Raw genomic sequence first — 13,835 nt, forward strand, 5'->3', positions numbered from 1 at the left:
ATTGCTGAAACAGGGGAAATATGAGGAAATAGCAGCTGAACTTAGTGCTAAATGAGCTGTAGAGGAGCTCAGAGGTGGCCGGGTCTTATGTCACTGAGGCTGTGATTCATGAGGCTAATTATCAGTTAGGCTCAAGCATGTATGATGATGGTTGGAAATATTTGCTGTGCTCAAACATAATTTATATTCAAAACAGATGGACGATGTAACCTTGTCATTTTCCTTTCTGCAGGACGTCAGTAAGCGCATGTCTCTGCCCATGGACATCCGTCTGCCTCCAGAGTTTCTCAAGAAACTTCAGCTGGAGAGTGAAAACTCTCCTCCCTGCAAACCAATCAGTCGCATGTCGCGCCGCGCTTCTCTGGTTGGTGTCCCTGTTTTTTTATTAAAACATCTGCTGCTTTGCACAAAAATTCAGCTAACCCAGACCTTTTGACATTTTAGTGTTGCAACCTGATTAGAGCACCCAGCCGGGTCAACTCCCCTAACGATGCAAGCCTCTCCCCTTTCTGGGTGAGATCGTTTAAAAATGAATGGCAGTAAATGGAAAGAGTGGGTCATTAAGGTTTTCTAAGCTTCAAATATGAAAATCAAACAGTCAAACGGTTATTAGGAGTTAAAATGCAATAGCCAGTGAGATTAGCACATAATATTGAACATCCATGGAAAAAAACTTGCATCATAACAACATGAAATAAATGGAATTATAGATTTACATGAGACCCCCTCCATCAAACTGGACAATCCATGCTGAGATTGGAGATATTATTAACTTACCTCACAAATCTTATGTGTTTAGATCTTGAATGTGGTTTAAAGTCATTAATTCACATATTTTGCCCCTTTAAGACAAGTTTATATAGGTCTCAGAGGTCCCCAAAACATGCCTGAGAAGTTTGTTTCTGAAAAACAAACAAACAAAAAAACAAACAAACACTCCAGTATTGGATTTTTGCATGTCTCTGTTTCAGCCCTGCTCAGAACGAGCTGTTTCTGTGTCTGTGGCTTTAAATGTTAATGAGCTGTCTGACTCCACCCCTCCTGGGAAATGTATCTGGCAGCTGAGAGGAGGATCAGGAGAGGAGGGCAGAACTCTCTTCTAAGCAGGGAGAGCCAACCATTCCTGGGGGTGGGGCTAACTCCCCACATGACATCATGAGGGGAAATCTGAGAACGGCTTGTTTCAGCACACATTTCCTGAAAGGTGGAGAAAGAGAAGGAGGAGGAAATGTTTTTTTCTGATTCTTGGGGGGATTGTGGACAGGCCAGGGGCACATATTTTTGTTAGAACAGCCTGAAAGAGTGCATTTTGCACAATATGTGACCTTTTAGAACAGCACCGGTCAAACATTTGCCCACTTTACTCCTCTCTAGTTTCAGCCAAAAGACCCAGAACTCTTCTTTGTCACTCTGGCGTCATTAAGAATAGCAAAACATGCCTGAAATGTTGGCTTTTCAGCTTTTTAATCCACAAAACACAACTAAATTGCTTTGAATTGCACTGTTACTGCTGTTTTCTAACCTACCACCATTCAGTCCGAGGGCTTGTTTTCACTTAAATGGGGGCATTGTCACATTGGAAAGCAGCAAGTCATGTTGTACTGCTCTTATCAACAGTGAAAAATTGTTTTTGCCTTTTATTATTTTATTAACCAGTAAGGACAGTCTAAAAAAGCTGTTATGAGGTCATACCTCACAGTAGTCGGTTGCATCTGATCTTGAATTTCGCAGCAGAGCACGAGTCTCTGTCATCAAAGTATTTTTGGTATCATGTAAAAAATATTAATTTGACTGTTCAGGGCACACAATCTTGTTAAAACAATCTTGTTTCCTAAGTTCTCATATTAAAAGTCTAATACATTTCATATTAGGTAGGCATTTCTCATCCTATTTATAAATGCAGCTGATGTACATCTAAACACCATTAAAATCTTATTAAAGCAACTACATTAGCTTCCATTTATTCTACCCATCTACCTAATGATAAGGTGTACAAAAACAAGTATCAGCTCACATTACAGAGCCAATTTCCTCTCTGTAAGTCATTAATATTCCTCTCTAGCCTAGCTGCCGTTGATTACCTCTGTATGTTTTCTAATGACAGGCATTTTTATCCTGCAAGGTTATAAAGTAAACATGGATTTTGAGAAAACATTCACTCTGAAATGATAACCAGATATTTTTAACTTGGACTGAAACCATCATAAAAGTAGACACTAAATGGCTAACTTATTTCTGCTGTGTTTTTTTCTTCCAGTCTGACATAGGCTTTGGAAAACTGGAGACGTACGTGAAGCTTGGTAAACTGGGCGAGGTACGTCACTCCCGCTGACTCACACACTCACCTTTGAGCATTTCTCATGTAGTTATTGGAAACAGCTGGCACACAGTCCGGTGTGAGATCCATCCACTGCAGCTATACCCATCGAGAAATGAAAGACGACAGAAGCATCTCTCCTGGATCTCATGTTAACCACACTGACCAAATGTTATCTGTGAGTCCTCATTAAACGTATCAGGCTTAGTGAGGGGAGACAAGCTGTCACAACAGAAACTACAAAAACGGGTTTGTTTACATCCCAAGACAAACTACGGCATCCCTGTCTGTCCATTTTCATGCGTCAGCTGAGCCTGGCTGATGTAGATTCAACAGTCTGCATTGACATTCACAAACTTGAACATGTCCTCTGTAGCAGGATAATCTGTTGTGAATAAGTACATGACACAGCCACTTAAATATGTCTCGCTTTATATGAGAACAGTTTTTGCCTTAAGGAGTAAAAAAGATTAGTGACAGCAGCTGTCTACATTAGTCTCAGTCACAAGGCTCGGCAGCAGAGAGCAGCATGGTGAAAGAGCTGCTTTTGTATTCAGTGATCAGAACCTGCATCACAATGGTTCATAAACAGCTGAATACAGTGATCCCCGCACGCTGGTATTAAGGAGGCAGCTCATGTAAATGCAGAGCCATTGTCTTAAAATATCATACTGGGCTTGCCCTTTAACAGAAAACGCCATCACAATGACAGAAGAACAGTTAGCATGACAGGAACAACAAATAAGAATTATCAGGGCAGTGTCCAGAGAGAAGCCAGGGACAACACGCTTTCCTCCAAATCTGATTGGCCACCGTGGTGCAGTACCAGAGTTTCAAACTATGGCCGTTTTCGAATTGGCCTACTGCATACTCCTGCCTAATGCAGTGTGCAGTATGTATTGTGCACTGCGTTCTGCATTCGACAGTAGTATGCAGTATGACTGCCAGTCGGACATTATTGTGTAGTATGCTTGGCCCGGTTTAACTGGTTTCCGCTATACAGAAGTATGTCATACCCTGGTCAATATTAAATGATGTTACAGTGTTTTCCATCCATTTACGTACAGAAAAATCTGGGAAGTGTTTTTATTTGATTTTTCTGGATTTTTGTAGCCGTTGTTTTTAGGTTAGCATGTATAGTGCAGTGAAAGGACACACTTGACAGCACCTTTCCGGCCGTTACAAGCCGTAACGGCAAAACAAAAACAACAGTGACCTTGTTACAACTTATTTTTCTATAGTACATGTTAAGAAGGTAAAGTTAAAGTAATGGCACTTCCATTTGTAACTGTCAGCCACTCCGGTGAAAGTTTCACCGCTGTCCGCCATTATGAACTCTGACCCAGCACTTTGTATTGTGGTTAACAGTAGGCAAAGCAGACTGGTCTGATGCATACTGTGAAATTTTCCCAAATCATTACGTCGGCTGGGTATTTTTGGCATACTGCAACTCTCGCATTTGTTCGCATACTGCATAACCCATTTTGGGCAAATCAGTACACACTGCTAGTATAGCAGGCGAATTCGAAAAAGGCCTATGACTATCTGCCTCGTCTGATGACTGTTAAATCATTGTTTTGGGCTCAGTTACGACGGGCACAGGACACTTGCTGACACTTGCGGACTATGCTGATGCTGGACTGTCTCTGAGTCATAAACACAGTTAGATGTTAAAGTAAAAAACACTAAACAATAAGGTACACAAAAATTAGCGTACTTATGAGGAAATGAATGAATGACTAATGAATAGTAACCATTAGGTGCTGAGTAAATTCACACTATGATGATTCATTTTAAAATAATTCAAACATGCTAATCTGTCATGATCCAGATTTTGATTTGTCTTGTTCCTGAGTGTCTCTGGTGTGTTCTTTTTTTTCCAGAGTCAATAATAGGGAACCAGAAAAAATCATGATGGTAGCATCTGCTGGGTCCATATTGAACCAGTGTTAATTTTGGCAGCTATTTTTAATTTCAGTCTTAGTTTTAGTCTTTAGATAAAATTTCTTTAAGTTTTCTCGGCCTATTGATCACCGAGTTTTGCTTTAGTTTACTCATTGGGCTTTTAATCAGCACAAGTCAAGATTTAGTAATGTAAAGGTATATAAAGTTTCACAGCATAGTTTTGGGTTAAAAGGGCGGATAGTTATGAAAACAACTGATGACAAAGTTTAGCACACATTAGCTTCCCACTGACCCATGGCTCATTTTAAAGTAATGTTATAGAGTGACTTACAGCTTGTGGTTCTAAGCCTCCTTGGGCGATCTTTACAGAGGGAACAGCTCCATGTTTTAGCGGCAGATTAGAAGCAAATCCAGCGTCTCACTGTCCTTTATTGACGAAACAGTCATCGGTGAAGTGACTAGCGCCGAGAAAAAAGTTTGCAGGCGGTCGGCTTGATGAGACAAACAATTCCCACTGCTTTCTGCTGCTTGCGCCCTTCGGGAGCACATACAGAGTAGATTTATTGTCACAACCAAAAAAACACTTATGAATAAGTTTAGAAGACATGCTGACCGGAATAAATCCACACAAGAGCAAGAATCCAAACAACAGCAGCTATAGCAAAGCAGCGGTGTATACAGCGCCGGGGAGGGGGCGTGGAGAACGACCTGCCGGGAGGGCAGGTCTGAGAGCCTCCTGTTGGAGCGGGGGAGGGGAGTCATTTCTGCTCAGAGCCGTCTAATGGGGAAGCCGGAAAACGTGCTGACGTCAGCTTGTATCAAGTCTCACAACGAGCTGTTCAGGGAGGTCGGTAATCTCGTTTCCAGAGGTTATAGAAAGACGCGTGTCTCTTGATAAAATGAAATTGGTATGGTTTAGAAAGGATCCTCAACATTGTAGCATTGTATGCAAGTGTTAAAATATGACTTAGTATAATATGTCTCCTTTAATAAGAAGAGTTTACATGACGTCTGGTCTGGAAGTAGAGACAAATGTAATCCATTTTGCCCACTTTTCAGTGAACTCATGTTTTTGTGTTCTCAAGCTATAAGTTATTCTTTCCATCACAAAGATATCTCCCTTTTCAACCATTTTCTGGTTAAGCTCTTTTTACCTGCCACCAATAGTATTCTTAACAGATATTTATCCTTCTTCCTCCATTCAAGTTCCCAAGGACTGCCAAATACAACATACTAAAACTCATAGGAATTTTTGTCATAAAGACAGTCTCTAATATTTTATGAATTTTTAACCAAAATGGGATCACAGCACGGCAACTCCAAATCTCCAACAATCTGTCTGATTAGGTTTTCTGCTGTATAGGGGTACAGAAATACCGAATTACATTTTTCAAAGAAAATTCTCTCCAAGATGGAGAGCTAGTTGTTTTCCAATGTTGTTTAAATATTTCTTCCCATTGTTCTTGTGAGATTACCATGTTGCCCTCTGTTTCCCATCTTGATTTAATAGTAAGTGTATTTTCTTTATTGAGAAACTGAAGACTCAAATATAGTTTTGAGATAATTTTTTTATGGGGGTATCTTCATACTTTTTTATGAATACTTTAAGCAATTCATTTTCTGCATTGATATTTTGAATATTTTTTTTCCTCATAAAATCTCTAATTTGTATCAAAAACATTTTAGTCTAGTCCATAAAAAGTCCTCACATTTTGGTCTTTACTTTTAGTCCAAGCACTTATTTTCGTGCCTAAATCTGGAACCAAATCATGGTAGTGTGTTCTCTGCACTCTGCTAAACCTGAGGCCTGTACGACGAAGCTAGATTTTCTCTTATCGAGATAACTTAAGGATTAACCCTGGATTTTCTGTACAACGACACTGGTTCACTTCTTACTAGGATAAATCACTGCGGTAACTTATGCTGAACGGCTAACCTGCTCTGGAGCAGGTTATGTTCTGGATACAAGATCAGCAAACTAAAAGCGCCGCCTCCTGACCAATCAGTTCTCTTGGAAAATGGCCTGCCCATTCTTAGAAGATCCTGTAGGCGGTGGTGCACGGATCGTGAGAAGAGCGCTTAGGAGAGAAAGAATATTTAGGGATAGATGATAGATAAATTCTGGTGATTTCATCCATACAACAGAGACAGTGTGTCGAAATAAACCTTGTTACTCGTCGCTTTGATGTATGTTTTTATATTTGATCTTCACTTGCTCCCAAGTCTTTTTTGCTCCACTAGGGTTGCATCTGAAATAATGAGGTTAATAATAATGGTCCCACATGGCATAACTGCAGAAACATGGATTAATGGAACGCACAACTACTCATGCTGTCATGGTGAGGAAATAATATTACAACACAAAATTCGCTGAGGAAGCTCTGCCCCAAACATCTGTACCGTAATAAAGTGAAACTGAGTGATCAGAGTGCTGTCCGTTTATATTGTCCGATGACTTAATATTGTATATTCTGACCAATTTACGCATTAACAGAGTCAGAAATTTTCTGCCAGCGTTCCTTCCTGGCTTTTGCTGTGGCGACGGCGTTGCTTCTGGCCTGGATGATTGCTTTGAATTCCTCATCTTTTTCTAAGAACGATTGTCTGTTCCTCCATTGAGAAATACGCTCCTCTGCAGGGTTTCTCTATGTTTGTGATTGGTCAGACGCTGAAAACACCACCCATTTTATGTGAGCGCACACTGATCCAGACTGGAAAACCCTGGGTGCAATTAGCAAGTTGATAGCCAGCTTCGTCGTACAGCTGATCTGGATTGCGAATGTCTTGTTAAGTCAATCCAGTTAGCGGAGAGATATCCCGGGCGTGTTAATCCAGCTTCATCTTACAGGCCTCCTCCCTGCTTTCTACAGCTGAGAGGCAAAATAGCTACAGATGCATTGTTTTTTGACAGATTTACTTTTTGTCAGTTTTAGTCATCACAGATCTATTTTTCTTAGTCTAGTTTTTGTCATGGAAAAAAAGGCTGTCAATAAATAGTTTTAATCATAGTTACAGTCGACGAAATTAACACTGTGTTAGAGTCTGATCGTTCTGCCTTTGGCAAGAATGCAAAAACAAAAGAGAGGACCCAAATGCAGAATAAACTGAAAAATGATTTAATTGAACAAACAAAAGAACTTACTTTAAGAAGAAAAGGAGACAGAAAACTTTCAAGAAGACCCCTTAAGGTCCAAAAACAGGTTAACACACTAAAGAAACACTGGAATATGCACTAGGAGTCACACAGGGAGAGACATACGACGATCAGACAAAGGACAGGGAGAAAACACAGAACCTAAATCCACAGAGGGTGATCAGACACTGGGAGACAGATGAAGCCATTATGGATGATGGAGCCATTATCCACAAATGGAGAAAAGTGGGAACAGTGGTGAACCTTCCCAGGAGTGGGAGAGAAAGAGTCGGCCAAAATTCCTCCACAGCGATGTGAAAGACTCATCACCAGTGATCACAAATGCTTGATCTCAGTTATTGCTGCCAAGGGTGGCACAACCAGTTATTAGGTTCAGGAGGAAATTATTTTTTCACAAAGGGCCAGATAGGTTTGGATTTTTTTAACCCTTAATAAAAAAAATATCATTTAGTAACTGCTTTTTTACTTGGTTTGTCTTTGTGAGATATTACAGCTGGTTTGATGATGTGAATCCTTTAAGTGTGATAAATGTGCGAAAAACTCAGGAATCAGAAAGGGGGCAAATACTTTCTCACGGCACTGTTAATCTGTTTGTCTACAACATCTCAGAGATTACGTCTCCTTTGCCTTTTTTTCAGTAGTATAGATGCATGATCATCCTTTACTGAATATCAGTTAGCAAAAACTCAAAGTAGCTGTCATTTCTGTTGTGCATGGAAAATGATGAGAAAGAGAAAAGGAGAAAACGAAAGATTCTGGTAAAACTAAGTTTCTCTGAGGAGTTTATCAAAACATCCTTAATTCAATAAAGATGCTTTAATACGACCCAAACGAAAAAGAACCCCCTATAATTTCACATTTGTTTGTCACAATTCTTGCTGCCACTGGGTTGTTTTCAGATAAAGCATCATGTCATAGCTATTTTTAAAGTTTCCTCCAGCGCACTGACTGATATGTTTAAATGTTGAGAGACTGCATAAGGAGATTTTTCATCTAAACATACTTCTTTAATGTAAACATGTTGACATCACTGATTTGATGAGATGTACTGCTCTGTAACCAAACATGAACGTTCTCTACCTTTCTAATGTTATTAATATTAATAAAAAGAGACATACCAGCCAACTAGCAGAGAATATAGCGCTGTCAGAATTTCACCTGTGTGTTTTGGGTTCATAGGGGACTTATGCCACAGTGTTCAAAGGGCGAAGCAAACTGACAGAAAACCTGGTGGCACTGAAGGAGATTCGGCTGGAGCATGAAGAAGGAGCACCCTGCACTGCTATCAGAGAAGGTACTAAATAAAGCAACGCTCACACACCTCTCAGCAATCACCTCACACTCTTCCTCTTTGTGTTCATCATCTCTGATCAATTCTACCATCAGCTAAAGGTTTCATTTCATCACTGTGAAACCCAACTCCTCATCTTATAAGATTGTGCTCATCTAATGCTTATTTTTATCTATATTATCAGCTCTTTGTTTACCGATTTATCTACTCAGGCCTTTTTAAAAGCTATGAACACCAAAACTTTCAACACATTTAAATTATTTTGATTATTTTTTTAATTAAGAAAAAGTTTTGCTATATATTCACTGAATAAGGAACAAATAATTAAAACCTTCTGGGGCCAGCTCTGTGATGCCTGCGGCTGACTAAGTCTATTTTTATTCAAAAAATCTTTGGAAAAAAGAGAATGTCACTTGAAATACTGAACAGTGGGGCAGTAGTAGCTCAGTCTGGAGGGACTTGGGCTGGCAATCGGAGGGTGGCCATTTCAAGTCCCAGTCAGACCATATCTGGACTTTGGCCTGGTAGCTGGAGAGGTGCCGAAGTGCCCTTGAGCAAGGCACTGAACCCCCAAGAGCTCATGGCAGCGCTCCAACTAGGGTGGCAAGGCCATCACTCTGACATCTCTCCATTAGTGCATGTCCATGGGGATCCTGTTTGTGCATGTAATTCAGCCTATGTTTTTGTAGCATGTGTAAGAATAAAGGTTAAACTGTGAATTTCACTTCAGGGATTAATAAAGTGACTTAACATAAATGAAAGGAAAGAAAGACAAATATTTCAGAATCTACTTCTTTGATAAAGAAATGCCTAACTCCATGTTTGTGTACTTTAAAGGGTTACAGCAACATTTTTCTGAAATTATCTGTCAGTCTAATATTTCACATTGATGTATGTTTGATTTATATTTTCATTCTCAAAAATCATATTGCTGACATAAGGACCACAGCAACACGGCCCAGTTTCAGTGTGAACACCTGACCTAAAAGCTTCATCTATGAATTTCTTTGGAATGATATGACAACACTTAATTGACGATGATAACTGAATAATTCTCATAGCAATAGACACAATAGACTGTTTCACACATCCATTACATGGAATTTATTTCACATCCATCTGGAAACCCTCTATACAAAGTGTTTAGAAAGAGCATAGCCTTTCAAAAGTTCTCAGAGTGACTAAGGACAGTTCATTAGGGGTCATTAGCCAGGCTTTATGTTTGTGTCATAACACCAGTCTGATGACCTTGTGTTTGTAGAGGAAGTGATGTCTCAGTCCCTTCCAACAATCTTAGCTTCCAGACAGCTGCATGGCAGCAGTTGTTTAGTTTTTCCTTATCCTTTTGCTATGAGGAATTCCCATTCCCCTGTGATTGTTCATAATCTTCGTGGTTATCCTTCTAGGATAACTTTTAGAAACCACTTGGGTGCAGCTGTGTCCCACTCCCCCTCAACCGGACATCAACACTCTACAGTCCAGTAAATTTTTCTGATGGCAAGATGAATTTGTCTGACGGACGTGAAATCTGGTCAATCCATCAGGTTAGAATTGTCAGTTCTTATTTTAAGACTGGGCACAGCAAAATAATGACTCAGAAGAGAAGAACTTAAAAGCTAAAACTCCTACTTTCATTTTTGCTGGTCCTTAACCCCTTAAAGCCAATTGTATCATATTTGATACATACTTTTATGATACCTCTATCTGATCAATATGATCATAAATTACTAAAAAAAAAACAACTTCTGAATGCAATCTGATAAATGATAAAAAATGCCCTCAAGTGGAAAATCAGTTACCAAAAACGTCTGTTTCAAATGAGATACAAAATATATGTATATGTTAAATTTTATGGAAATTTAGGTTTTTTTTATTTCAATAGAAAGTGAAATAAACATTTCAGTTCCAAAATAATTTGTGTCTTCAGGCTTTAATAGGTTAACTACAGTGCTGCTCAGCTATACAGAAATGCAGATTTGACAACACAGTTAATTTGAAAGGAAAAAGCTGCAATGTGTTTGATTTCCTGACTAGTACTTATTCTGGAGATGAAAGGTTTGCACCCGACAGTTAACCTGACACATAAACCAATCATAGACAGCGTTTAGGAAAGGGCAGAGCTTTTGAGGCCAATCAGAGCAACACAACACGTGACATAGCCGCAATCTAGCTGCACCCTACCCAGGAGTAAACTCCATAGGGAATTGCATAACGCAAGCCATGGCGACTGTAAACATGTCAGTACACGACTTTTGTCAATTTGAAAAGAAAACAACTCACTGCTGCTCTTTGTTCATCTTTTAACAAGGAATTGTTGTCAAGTTCTGATAAAACTGGCACTTTAGCAGCATCCACGCTAGTCTCTTCTGCCATAATTGCACTGGTTTCTTGTTGCTGCCTGCATATGTCATGACTCCGCCGTGCCAGAAAGTACTGCCCCTCGTCGTTGATTGGTCCTGTCACTTTCTAACCGGGCCCAAACAGTTCAGACGGGAGCTTTGCAAGATGGATTCGCCAGTGTGAAACACGGAAACTGGAGAATCCGTCTGCTTTGCAAGGTTACCCAGTGACATTTTATTGGAATATTAATGCAGTTGTATGGGGAATATTAATTCTGGCTGGTGAAAACAAAATTTAGGCTGCACAGTGATTAGTGCTCTTACCTTACAGCAAGAAGGTCCATAGTTTGCCAATGTGCCTATGTGGGTTCTCTGTGTGGGGTCCTGGGAACTCTGGCTTTATCCCACCAACAAAGACATGTTTGTTAGGTTAATTGATCACTCTAAATTGTCCATAGGTGTGAGTGTGAGCATGCCTGGTTGTCTGGTGGGCTCCAGCCCTCCACGACCCCAAATGGAAGAAGCAGTGTAGAAAATAGATGGATGAATAATGGATGGAAAAAAAATGTACCCCACAGAATTGAGAATTACATAAAAACCTCATACTTAATTGCAAAAAGCTTGAAACTCTTGATTAAGACCAGAAACACATTTGATAAAGTCATCTAAATAAACTAAGTAGACCTCTTTTTACAATCAGAAGTGTTCCTGAGGATCCAATGACTGAGTAAAAAGTTTTCACTCATCACTCAGCTGCTCATGTCTCTTTCCTCTGTCCACCAGTGTCTCTACTGAAGAACCTGAAACATGCCAACATCGTCACGCTGCACGACATCATCCACACCGAACGCTGCCTCACTCTGGTGTTTGAGTATCTTGTGAGTACCTCTGCAGCCCTGCATTCAGGCGATGAACGCCTACAGACATATGCACAAAGACAGTTTGGATGTGAACACTGTGCATGTTCTCTTCCAGGACAGTGACCTTAAACAGTACTTGGACAACTGTGGAAATCTCATGAGCATGCAGAATGTCAAGGTGAGCCACGGGCATGAAAGTGACTCATAAGTGGTGATACTGGACATCAAGCACTACCTACTGTACTGTATTCTAAAGAGAGCATCTGAGAAAAGACCATCAAATCAAATAATGTCGAACATTTTATGAGTTTTGTTTGTAGTAATTTTTTAATCACACTTGGAAAGCTCAATAGCTTCTATGAGCATCTCTGGCAGATGTGGGTCCCCTGAACTGATCTGACACCCTAGGGAGATCTGGTACCCTCACCATTGCAGTATTATTTTCAGGGCTCTCAGACTGTGTGTCTTATGCAAGAATCCAGAGAAAAAAAGGCTTGCCTGTTTTACCATTTACCTCATTTAAGTAGATACTGTATGTCCACATCAGTATACTACACAACAGGAAAAAGTAACATGATACAGTTCCAGTTTGTGCTTTTCAAAATAAAAGTCTGATTTGGCATCTTTGTGAAAAAAGTTAATCTAATTGGCAAAAAAATCCTTTACTTCTGATGTTTTCCCAGCTTGTTTATCATGTATCTTTTATTGTAGGGAGAGTTATTGAGGTGAAACAGCGGGACCAAATTTGGTCCTGCTTGCCTTGATCTAAACAAACTTGCTCTGTGCATTCTATTGTTGCACAAAACTAGTCGTGTTACACATCAAATTAAACCTAAGAAGCTCAGCTACAAGCCCAAATAAACCATTTTACCTACACCCAGTGGTGGACAAAGTATTCAACTCCAGTTCTGGGGTCAAAGTATTGATACTCGTGGTCAAATCTTACTCAAGTACAAGTAAAAGTTGCTAGGTGAAATTTTACTCAAGTTAAAGTACCAAAGTACTTACTTATGAAAATACTAAATTATTCAAAAGTACAAAGTACATTTTCTAATATCAGTGCTTTTACAGAACCTTGTAACTCTCTGAAACCACCTAATAAGTTCTTGAATGCAGAATTGTAGTTTGTACACAGAAGACATTTGAAATGATATGAATCATTCCTCATTTCTGAAATCTCAAACATGGAGCTGAGATATGTCCATGGGTGTGCTGGATTTTTAGCTGAGTTTCTCCTGCCATCTCCTTTGTCAAGTTTTGTTTGAATGAAGACGAGAGAGCTTGCTACACAGAGTGAAGGTGATGTAGCCTATTTCCAAATCCATCCCAGGAGTGAGCGGTGACTGTGATTGGTTCCTTTCTGTGAGGAGCACAGCGTGTGGCCAATCGCATTTTAGAAAAGAAAAACACCAACATCTGACTACAAAGCTATGCTGAACCTAAAAGGAACAAGTAATGACAAGCTTCCTAGAAATGTAGCAGAGTCGAAAGTACAATATTTGTCTTTGAAATGTTGTGGAGTGAAAGTCATAAGTTTCCAAAAAAAACCCAAATACTCAAGTAAAGTACAAATACTAAACCCTAACCCACCCCCTGTGGGATGGTTCCTGGTATTACAGATACGAACATGGTCTCATTTGAAAGCCGGGCCTCTACTGAAAATTCTAGTCATGTTTGTGCAGTTTCCATTTGTTTCAGCAGTTTCTTTTAGTTTTCTGCACTTTATTTTGTTGTCTTTTGTGCCATTGAAAATAAATTTCCTCCTCTTGGTGTCAAACATTAGTTCCTTTGTAAGACTTTCTTTGAAGGGGGAAAAAAAAAAGAAGTCCATGATGCAGAAACCACCTATAATGGCATATGTGACCGAAGCCAGATAAAGTTCCTGCAAGTCGGCATTCCTGTGGTTGAGAAAATGGATCCAAGTTGTTTGCTTCAAAATGATCATTTTTCGTTTTTTTCTCATTTTTTG

At 39.7% G+C, this 13,835-nt stretch overlaps 1 protein-coding gene across 2 annotated transcripts in view; it reads left to right on the plus strand.

Moving 5' to 3' along the window:
• The window catches only part of cdk18 (cyclin dependent kinase 18), a 104,079-nt gene that overhangs the window by 66,575 nt on the left and 23,669 nt on the right, over window positions 1-13,835 (plus strand). For both annotated transcript variants that reach the window (XM_041815486.1, XM_041815495.1), the window contains exons 4-8: window positions 233-364; window positions 2,258-2,314; window positions 8,556-8,670; window positions 11,790-11,884; window positions 11,982-12,044. In XM_041815486.1, coding sequence (XP_041671420.1) covers window positions 233-364; window positions 2,258-2,314; window positions 8,556-8,670; window positions 11,790-11,884; window positions 11,982-12,044 — 462 coding nt within the window. The remainder of the gene's footprint in view (window positions 1-232; window positions 365-2,257; window positions 2,315-8,555; window positions 8,671-11,789; window positions 11,885-11,981; window positions 12,045-13,835) is intronic.

Source organism: Cheilinus undulatus, linkage group 3 (assembly GCF_018320785.1).
Source record: "Cheilinus undulatus linkage group 3, ASM1832078v1, whole genome shotgun sequence".
In the NCBI taxonomy this organism is placed as follows: Eukaryota; Metazoa; Chordata; class Actinopteri; order Labriformes; family Labridae; genus Cheilinus; species Cheilinus undulatus.